General features: G+C 33.2%; 1 protein-coding gene across 1 annotated transcript; it reads right to left on the bottom strand.

The window, feature by feature from the left end:
- Window positions 1-250: 250 nt before the first annotated feature.
- Window positions 251-10,030, bottom strand: LOC121425011 (endoplasmic reticulum-Golgi intermediate compartment protein 1-like). The gene is made up of 10 exons (XM_041620942.1): window positions 9,958-10,030; window positions 8,984-9,045; window positions 8,367-8,439; window positions 7,334-7,422; window positions 5,966-6,090; window positions 4,701-4,808; window positions 3,862-3,922; window positions 3,063-3,163; window positions 1,965-2,087; window positions 251-724 (listed from the first exon to the last, which is right to left on the bottom strand). Exons 1-10 carry the CDS (start codon window positions 10,023-10,025, stop codon window positions 617-619), a joined length of 918 nt encoding a protein of 305 aa, XP_041476876.1. The 5' UTR covers window positions 10,026-10,030; the 3' UTR covers window positions 251-616.
- Window positions 10,031-11,297: the final 1,267 nt, after the last annotated feature.

Genomic DNA, 11,297 nt, shown 5'->3' with positions numbered 1-11,297 from the left:
CTTTTGATCTGTCACTTCCTGTTTTTCCTCTGTAATTTTCTTCCTGCTTCCACAAATATTTCACTCTCAAGAATGACTGCAAGTTTTTAAATTCATCTAAAGCTGATATTGCTACCCTACCATTGATAAACTCTAAGGCCTCTATTCAGAAGTCCAGTTTAACACACCATGGATTAACTCTGTACTAAAATTATGGAAAGCCAAAAAATGTCAACATGTTTTGTTTACATTATTTTGTATGCCTACTGTGTTCTTTCCTAATTCATTCATCCATGGAAACTCTGTACTAAAATTATGGAAAGCCAAAAATGTTTTGTTTACATTATTTCTTATGCTTACTGCCTTCTTTTCTAATTCATTCATGGTGAAGACCTTCATTTCATCTATCCTTCCTAAACAGTTAGGAATGCTTAGAGTGTCAAATGAACCACTTCTGTTAGAGATTTACATGTACATCATAATAAGCTTTCCAGAATTAAACCACATCTTTAGACCAGAGTTTAAATGAAACCCGGCTTCAGAATACAGGCCACTGACAATATCTAAGGAGTCTAAATAAAAACATGAAAGAGGAAAAGAAAATATATACAGCTCGAGATGTAATGATGGTGAATGGTTAACTTAATTTTCCTAATTCTGCTTTCCGGAAGACTTCAGCTGCGGTGAAGATCATTGAATCAAAGATTCCCGCTACGGTGAAGGTTCCTCCAACTATAGCACAAACCTGAAATGAAACAAAACCCCCAAAACATGAACAGATAAAAAAGATGTTGAGACAACCTAATAAATTAATCAGGCATTGTGACATGTGGCTGTAATACAAGCATCACCAGGGAAAGGACTGATGCAGTTGTTTGAGGTTCGAGCCCTCGTCACATCTTCTGTATGGTGACATTTAAAGGACAAGTCCACCCCAACAAGAACTTGATTTGCATAAAAAGAGAAAAATTCAATAAGCATAACACTGAAAATTTCATCAAAATCGGATATAAAATAAGAAAGTTATGGCATTTTAGAGTTTCGCTTCATTTCACAAAAGTTATATGCACATCTTGGTCGGTATGCAAATGAGGAACTGATGACATCACTCACTCACTATTTCTTTTGTATTTTATTATATGAAATATTTTTATTTTCTCGTCATTGTCATGTGAAATGAAGTTTCATTCCTCCCTGAACACGTGGAATACTGGAATTCCATTATTTTAAAATTTTGTGCTTCAGGCAAGGAGGTCCTAATCATCAAATTCGTAAAAATTGAAAGATTGTATAACTCAAACAATAAAAAACAAAAGAAATAGTGAGTGAGTGACATCATCGACTCTCTCATTTGGATGTAACTGGCTCGTTCATATAACTATTTGTTAAAAATAAGCGAAACTTTGAAATGCCATAACTTTCTTATCTTACATCCGATTTTGATGAAATTTTCAGCATTGTGCTTGTCTGATTTTCCTCTATTGATTCAAATCAACACTTTTCTGAGGTGGACTTGACCTTTAAGGTTGGCCCCACATATTCATGAAGACATGCATAGAACTACTTCACTAAAATAACGCTAAACCTTACAATGTAATAACTTTTTTATTGTCTGTTTTGATGAGTTTTGTTTGTCTCTCCAAGTCACATTACTTTCAGCCTGGTGTTCCCCTTTAAGGTCTTTTTACCAAATACCAAATTTTCTTTTGATACCCCCTTATCCTCTTGGTTTGTCTTGCTCATGCATTCATTAATTTTTCATGTACTTTAGGAATTTTAGTTGTGAGGCAATTTTCAATTGACCCCTTTTTAAAAATTAATACCTTGTATGATTAAAGATAAAGGTTTGAGGTTACAGAATATTTCCTTGTCTTCACACCATGCAGTATCAACTTAATAGACAAATTAAAACAATTTACTTTACAATAATAAAACAAAGTAAAATATATTTTGAATGTGAAATGGGAAATAGTAAATATACTTACTGTTGTGATGAAAGTATAGAATGGAGCTCTCTTTTCATGATATTTGACTGTAATAGGACTAATATCATATCTGAACCATATCGCTGGTAAAACCCTTCTACCATGGCCGTAGGATGCATAATTCTACAAATAAAACAATATGCAGAAAATGTAGTTTTTAACATCCAGTGTTCATCAATATTAGTACCAGTATCTTATTAATATTACATAGGTTATGTAGATTCGAATCAGTGATAGGTCAATACGCCATCACGTGACCATAGCTGCGAGGATCGCATTTGTTATATTCTAGGTTTTGACGTCACCTCAGGGAATATACTGCGTAGTATTTTCAATTGCGGCGTTATATCCACTAAGGTGACGTCACTCGCTGCATACAAGTTGCGCAACAAGTCGCGCTAGTGTTAACGCGTCGATTGCATGAAGAACGCACTTGATGTATTTTTAAAAAAAAACTATTATGACGTAGACGGATCAGAGCTGTAGCAAGAATTTCGTTCTTGAACCAGATGATGAATGCAATTTCTGATGGCGAATCCACATATACTATATAATATAACAGATATTGCCTGGTCTATCGTTTTAATAAATAACATTTCAACTCCCCTCCGAAGCTATATTTTCCCCTCGGGATATTTTCCCTCAGCGCTGTGCGCTTCGGGCAAAATATATTCCCTTGGGAAAAATATAACTCCATCGGGGAGAGGAAATGTTATATTCAAACTCTAGGTAGGCAATATCTGTATAGTATATTATTATCTTAAAAATATGTCATGGGAGTGTTTTGTTCCCTGACAGCTAGGACGATGGTGATTAAAAGAACAGTACTTACCCACATGAGTAATGATCTAATGCAACTGATATCAATATTATGATTATTATTGTTATCATTTTTGTTGTTGTTATAATCAATCAATTTCATTTATTATCTATTAGCAATATTATCAACACTTGTTGCCTTCATCGTCATCATTATTGTTACAAAATCTATCTTTATTTTTTAAAAATTACAATCATCGTAATTACAACCATTAGCATAATCATGAAAAGAAGTAGTATCGTCATGACGATGAAGAAGATCATGATGATTAAACTGACCTTATAAGCATAGGTATACTGGTAAGAAATATTCTTGTTCCCCCAAAGATCCTCATAGACTGTAGGTACAATCTTCATATGGTAATCATGGGACAAGTCACCTGTAAATAAATAGTCAAGAGAAATTTATGCAACAGGACAACAATAAAGAAAAATTGAAAAATTTTCAGATGATTTTCAATTTACACGAGGGTAAATGGGTCATAAAAAACCCTACTTTGATTATATATGAAATTTCAAATAATTCCCTGAAAAGCATTTCTTATATCTTGCTGCTAGTAATTTGTAAGTGCATATCACTGTCATGCCAAAAGAAATCAATGACGTCGCTTTGAAATTTGAGACCTGGACCCACTGATCAAATGTAGTAACTTTCAAGAGAATTAAGTAAGCTGGAGAAATACCCCCCCCCATACAGAAGTATGGGTGACTTCAAGCATGGAGTTGAAATCTGTTGTTGGTGTTGTGACTACACCAACACCAGCCGCAACACTGTGCTTGAAATAATGCTGGGTGGGATTGACCTCAGAAAATATGACGCATTCCTGGCAGTTTGTGTTGAGCGCTGGTGTTGAATGTTGTCTGCTGAACCAAGTATCCCTTTGTGTAGTCAAAATTTCAATGGAATTTGACAAACTACTTTACTCTGTTGATAATCTAAATGCATTAGCATTTCTATTGCTTTGCTTTTGAATGGTAAAAGCACCAAGCGCATGTTTCCTTCTTCTTCTTTGACATTATTGTCCATCTATATAACCAATGTGACTAATCGTCTTAGGAAGCAAATAAATATACTCACTTTTACTATCTGTTCTATCTTTTCCTGCCAAGGGATTGAATGATGCACCCAAACTCTTATTCTAAAATAACAAAAAAAAAGAAGGGCATGCGAAAAATAAAATGAATTTAATGAAAATCAATACATACAAAAAAAATCTTAAAAGTAGACTTGCTACAAAACAAACACTGGTGAGAGAATCTAGAAAGGTAACTAATTCAGTTCAGTCCAGTCAAAAATATCTAATTTCCAGGAAAATGGATTCAAACCTTGGTAACAAGATGATTTGTGTGAAATAGAAAAAAACAACTGAATGGTGAAAGCCTTAAAATAATTGGAATAGGATAAAAGTTATGACTATTAAAAAAAAATCACTGAGATTTCCTAAATCTCAAATTGGCAATATAGTAAGTACACTGTGACAAGTAGTAAGGACTACCCCCCCCCCACCCCCATTCATAGTGTAGTTTATTATTATGGGGAACTTGTGGTTTTTTATGGTAATTGAATAAAATGTAACTGGATAGAAATTTGATATAACTTCATGCCATACAAATCAATGGAGTCCCCAAAATAATACATAAATACATGGATGGAGCCCTACACGCTCATGTGCATATAGTTGTGCTTAATGCACAAAATGCACTCCTTCATGCTAATGTACATGACGACACTTCAATGTTCAGTGAGTGAGCCCAGAGAAACAAACTTTGATTGAAACATTTTATCACCTGAATTCACAATCAAAATTTAAATATCTAAACCAAGGGAGAACTTGAACACTTTAAATATGTTTATTGTATACTGAACCTCTTTAGAATAAATAGCTAAATCAATGTGAATTATGAGACAATACTTACTTGGAGATCATCACCAAAGGACACTTCATGGATGATATGTGTAAAATCAGGTGATTGAGGTTGATTCATTCCTACAGCATGAGTAGAAACATGGAAATTACCAGGCACCTGAAGGCACAAAACAAAAATTTGAAAGTTAATAAAAATAATAATAATTGCTTATATAGCGCTTATCAAAAATTTATCATAAGTCCTTAAAACAATCAACATTAATACAGCAAAATAACCCTGACTCAAGCAGGGCAGCTGATAAGTGCTTTGAGTTTCAAGGACTAAATTCCTGGTCCCCATTTACCTCACCTGGGTAGAAAGTAGCACTAAGCCGATAAACTTACTGCTGGAGCAAATGATGCTATACATTAGATATGAACCCACGAACCTCTTGATTAAAAGGCAAGGAACAGAACCACTAGACCATGTGCAACTCTCCAAGGTTAGTATATTACTCGTAAACAAAACAAAAGAGCAGTAGAAAGAGAGTATAATAGCAAAGTTGGGAAAATGGCAAATCAAATTGAAGAAATAGTCATCTCCCTTCATATTCAATGTAAACCCAATCCAAATCAAAATCAATTCAGGAAAATTGATTCACAAACAAAATAATAGTTTACATAATTATATAAAGGTATTGTGCCATGGTAGTAGTCAGTCTAGATACATGCATGATTTTTTTTTTTCACAGGACATTTTAGCTCAGTTAAAACGGGGACATGACAGGGAGGCACATCCCTGACTAAGTTATCTAGTAAATCAATATTCATCTGAGAAGAGTGAGACATATATGGCCTTTTCACACGTGAATCTTGACTCATCATTGTAAAGATGATTGCTATTGTTATCGTGACTGTGATAAGCGTTCGTGATTCTAATCATGTTCTAGTTTGGTTTCACACGTGCTATATATGCGTCATTAGCCTTATTTTTCACTGGAATCATCATTCAAATTACAATTTTTTTTTAACCGTGTGAAAGGGCGGTAAGTCAACAAGGAGCTAATTTACTAACTGTGGAAGGTAATAAACCATAAAGGCAAAGGAGAATAACTTTAGTTTCCTTCAGCAAGAAATGAATCCACATTGTGCTGCACTCGACCCAGGTGAGGTGAATGGGTACCTGGCAGGAATTTATTCCTTGAAATGCCGAGCGCGTAAAAGCTGCTTGAGATACAGCCAGGGTAATAATATTTGGAAGTGCATAGAGACGTTATTCATAATGTGTTATGCACTATACAAGAACTGACTATTATTATTTTATTCAGTACTCACTTTGTTAATTGTAAAATCACTATAGAAAAGACATCCTAGACCATTGTTGATAGGAATTTTCTTTGTGTTGTCTACGTATCCTACTTCATGTCGTCCCATATCATCTTGTATATCTAACCCGACAACTGCAAAGAAAATAAGGAAAAAGAAAAATGTAAATTGCATATATAATTCAATGAATGAAAACACTTGATTTGAATTCTAACACACTGACACATCAATCCATTTTGAAATCCTGTTTCAAATGACTTACTTAACATATTAAAAATTGTAGGCATACATGTACTTTTAAGGAATACCCTCCTTGACAGACTGGAGACTCCCCTAACACAGCAACAAATAAATACTGTATGAGCTGGAATGAAGACCTGTTGTGTCTCTAGTATGATTGTTCATCAATGTCAGCATTAAACAAAATCTGAAGTTCCACAAACCTTGAAATCCATTATGTGTTGCAATGTCAGGGAAGCTTCAATCCAGGGACTCAACTTATCAATTCAAGTCTAAGTATTCATGCCATAAAATAATACAATTTCTCTAATAATTCTTTGGAAGACAACCTTTCTTTTAGTTAGCAAACCCATTTGGTTAATATGTTTGATAAAATTTCTTCACAACATAATTTGACAAGTACCACTAGAATTGTCTCATAATACAGCAAGCCTTATAGCCCTTATGCATAAAATGCTATAGATCGTGGAGTACATCACACCAGATTAATTTTTAAAGAACTTTAAAAAAATGTGATAACTAAACCATTTGGTATTTTCTTAAAAATGAGATAGTAATTTCTAATAAACATAAATAAACATAAATTGTGATGTAATAAGCATCAGCTCCTTGTGCATCAATTTTTAAAATATTTTTATAAGTAAATAGTTGGCACCTAAAGCTCCAAAGGATTAAACATATTCACATCCTATTGACACACATATTATATCAAAGAACATATATATCAAACATCAAGTACAATATGAGTTGTGAAACTTAAGTCGCTACTTCTCATTTGGCTCCTAATACCAAATGTCAGAGAAACGTTATAACTGTGACATCAGAGTGAACTCCCTTTTGAATATGTTAACTTGCGGAAACCTGGGGGGGGGGGGTGAGTGTTTCATAAAGAATTACAAGCGACAATCTTTGCAATTGAATTTATCATTGAATGCAGTATAGCGATAGCTCAATTGATGCGCAATCATTGAGATTGCGTGTTAAATACTACAGTCGGTTATCAAGATTATATCTCTCCACAGATCAGTGATTAAAATTGTTCAGAAAAGAGACTCCTCATGTTATCAAATGATTTTCTTCATGATTCTGTCGATCCTTATTCCTAATCTTAGTGTGGATCTAGAAATTTCTACTCACCTCCACAGCTGAGTTTTGGTAATGAAAGATTAACTCGTACAGACAGTCTCTCTACTTCACCAGGGTTATCAACATACAGCTCACTTACTCTAGAATAATAAATAACAACAATAAATAAATAATGATGATGATGATAACAATGATAATGAATGATAATGATGTAGATGATGATGTAATGATGATGTTATGATGATGATGAATGATAATAATGTAATGATGATGATGTGATGATGATGATGAAGCTGATTATGATGATGAATGATAATAATGATGATGAATATAATGATGCCGATGATGATGATAATGTTAAAGATAATGAGAATGATGATGATAATAGCCTAATGATGAAAATGATGACGATGGTGATAACAGCAAAAACAACACAGTCATAACGCACATTTTAAACTTTGCAGAGTACATGTAGGCAAGGCACTGCTAATTGTCAGTATTACCCTGGCATTAGCCTAGCCACCATCCTGTCATACATCGATATTCTTAACTGTTACCTATTTTCTACACCTAAGTCAAGCAGCACAATATATAGATAAATTTCTTTCTGAAAGAAATAATTCTGTAGCTGAGATATGAACCCACAAATGACAACCCTCTGATTAAAGGCGCAAATGACCAACACTATTGCTCCCACTGATAATACAGGTACAATCAATAATTCAAACACTATAAAAAACAGGGCCCCTTTCATATTTTACAAAACTTGTTACTATAACAATGGAAAGCTGTATGCTTCTATTTTAGTATGTTATGCAAATGAAATACATCAGTTTTTTTACGACCTCCCTCAAATTACGCATTTCGATGGAAAAATCATTGGCAATAACTTGATGGAAAACATTTTCTAATTTTTCATGCAAAATTGTCAAAATGGAATTATTTTGTTACAGAATCTTTTGTCCAATTAATTCAGTCCAATATAGGTAAAATAATGTAAGAAACATTTCAAGCCATAGATTACAAAAGTCAATGGATCTTGGAAAATCAGGGCCATTAATGTGATACACAGTTTAATACTTACACATCCGGTCTGATAAATGACATAAACTCTGACAGTAGTAAAAATGTGATGAACAACATACTCAATAGAGACACTGGATGAAAGAAAGAGAAAATAGGCATACAGTTATTGTAGTACATTGAATATAGTAAATTTTCAACAATACAAGAAAATGAATATTACTTCCAGTAAAATTAAGCATATACCAGTTCCAAAGATATATGCTCATGAACAGGTAATTTTTCGTTTGAATAATTAAATGGCGCTACAAATTAATTATTAATTCTTCATTTATCAAATGAGTTTAATAATCTACATGTACATGTATGTGAATCAATGTATTGTGGTAAAAGGAATGGTTTAAAAAAGAATGATAATGAAAAAAAGAATTGCCAGCGGACCTGGAACCCCACGTGTGTCAACCAGTATGCATATAAAATGAGATGTCATCTTTGACCTTTTGACTCAAAATTTAAACTTTATATTTTAACTTAAAATCTCATTATAAGACGAGGATGGAGGAGGGGGAGGAAGAGGAGGAGGAGAAGGATAAAGAGAAGAAAAAGGAGAAGATACAGTGAAGATGAGACAGCGAAGATGAGAAGTACTTTACGATGGAATAATCCTTAATAACATACCAAATGCTCCTGCATAGGTTGGTTGTGTGAGATCCTTAGGGATCTTTCTATAGACATCCAATCTGAGAAGCAAAGAAAAAAGGGCACATGAAATGTTTAATAAAAATTAATAAAAAGCATAAAATTATTCAATGATGCTTGATAATTATAATGGTAGAGCCCTAGATAAAAATACATAAAAAGGAAAAAATTATTAGAACTAATATCAATTTGGTGTTTAATCAATTTGCATCTTAAAAATTTGGAAAATGGATAGTTACATGTACAGTACAAAACATTTAAGCAGCGGCAGTACCATTCATGATTTTTTCCAGAGATGCCAAGTTCAAAGACCAGCAATGTGTGAGATTTTCTGTGAATCTGAGTGAGATCACAGACAACAAGAGATGATTAAATTCTCATTTTTACAAATAAATGGGCATATTCCTTGCTGGGAGAACAATGTATTAATGCACACTGTGGATTATGTGAAGTCATGATTCACATTTATGTGATCATTTAACAGTGTAAACACAGTGTGTTTTACAAAGTGTACTATGTGGGAATGTGAATCATGCTGTTAAGCTGATCACATTTAACAGTGTGACGATGATTCACACTGTATTCCACACTGGAACACACTGTGGAACACTTCTTCCATAATAATGAAATTTGATTATGCCTCTAACACTCTGCAGAGTGGATTTGAGCACTTAGGAAATGAAATTGATCAGCATCTCCCCTTCATTTCTCAAACACGATACTCTGTATGTACACAAACACCTAAGGCAAATATAAAAATATCAAAATGAACACAAACACCTAAGGCAAATGTAAAGATATCAAAATGTACACAAACACCTAAGGCAAATATAAAGATATCAAACAAAATAAGGTTCAAACTCAGGTTAACAGTATCTCTCAAAATATCGCTCAAAAAAACATATACAGTGTAGATCTCTCAAAATAAATACACACAAGTTTATATACTATACCTCTTAACAAAATTAAATCCCATGTTACTCTGACTTGGCCTAACACAGTTATGAAATACAATATTCATTCACACACAGTTCACTGACAACGGTCTCTTCAGTATCAACACAGATCTGGCTGTACACCACGTGGCAAAATATGACGAAAAAAATCAATGTTCTGGATTCACGACAGCATTAAAGGGATACATCACGCTATAAAAACAATTCTGATTTTATTTCTGAATATAAAAAGGTTGCTATACAAACAAATCAGGAATTATTTTGATACAAGTCCAAAAAATAAAATTTTGATAGTGTCTATTATAATAGTTTTTACTACAGGTGCAAACCTATTTTAACTAAATTGATTAGATCTCAATTTTACCCTTGTACAAATGCATGATGTGTCAACCATTTTTAATCTTATTAATTAATCACCAATCCAATTAAAATATCTGAGAGTTTGATAAAGAAAATAAAATTGAAATTAATCAATAAAATTTCACTGAAAATGATTCATTATCGCATGTCTCCCTTCCCAGAGAAAGCTTTTATAGAAGTACATGTATATTGCAAAATGAAGATGAGAAAAAAATATCTGAAATTAAATTATGATCCCACTTTAAGTCAGTCTACAAATTTACATTGATCTCCTGCCTTCACAAACAGTGATTTTCATAGTTATTTGCAATTTCTGTTCACATGTTTGCAATGTAAATTTTAACAGAAGTGCCATGTATGTACATGTATGTACAGCGTATGCTGTCAATCAACTTCACAAATTTTTCTCAGGAGATGAATGTAGTCTAAACCACATTATGATGCAGATATACTTCCAAGAATGATTCACTCCTTGTATTAAAAACCAATCAACTTCACAAACTTTTCTCATGAGATGAATGTAGTCTAAACCACATTATGATGCAGATATACAATGTACATGTACTTCCAAGAATGATTCACTCCCTGTATTGAAAACCAATCAACTTCACAAACTTTTCTCATGAGATGAATGTAGTCTAAACCACATTATGATGCAGATATACTTCCAAGAATGATTCACTCCCTGTATTAAAAACCAATCAACTTCACAAACTTTTCTCAGGAGATGAATGTAGTCTAAACCACATTATGATGCAGATATACTTCCAAGAATGATTCACTCCCTGTATTAAAAACCAATCAACTTCACAAACTTTTCTCAGGAGATGAATGTAGTCTAAACCACATTATGATGCAGATATACTTCCAAGAATGATTCACTCCTTGTATTAAAAACCAATCAACTTCACAAACTTATCTCAGGAGATGAATGTAGTCTAAACCACATTATGATGCAGATATACATGTACTTCCAA

This window comes from Lytechinus variegatus, chromosome 12 (assembly GCF_018143015.1).
Source record: "Lytechinus variegatus isolate NC3 chromosome 12, Lvar_3.0, whole genome shotgun sequence".
In the NCBI taxonomy this organism is placed as follows: Eukaryota; Metazoa; Echinodermata; class Echinoidea; order Temnopleuroida; family Toxopneustidae; genus Lytechinus; species Lytechinus variegatus.
This window is presented reverse-complemented; position numbering and strand designations above follow the sequence as displayed.

What these genes read in the sequence shown, in the direction of transcription:
- LOC121425011 (XM_041620942.1), bottom strand. Translation starts at nt 10,025, where the DNA reads ATGAATATTGTATTTCATAACTGTGTTAGGCCAAGTCAGAGTAACATG. An exon ending in CCTTTGGTGATGATCTCCAA is followed by an intron (nt 3,923 to 4,700) that starts GTAAGTATTGTC and finishes TTGTTATTTTAG; the next exon opens with AATAAGAGTTTGGGTGCATC. An exon ending in AGATAGAACAGATAGTAAAA is followed by an intron (nt 3,164 to 3,861) that starts GTGAGTATATTT and finishes ATTTATTTACAG; the next exon opens with GTGACTTGTCCCATGATTAC.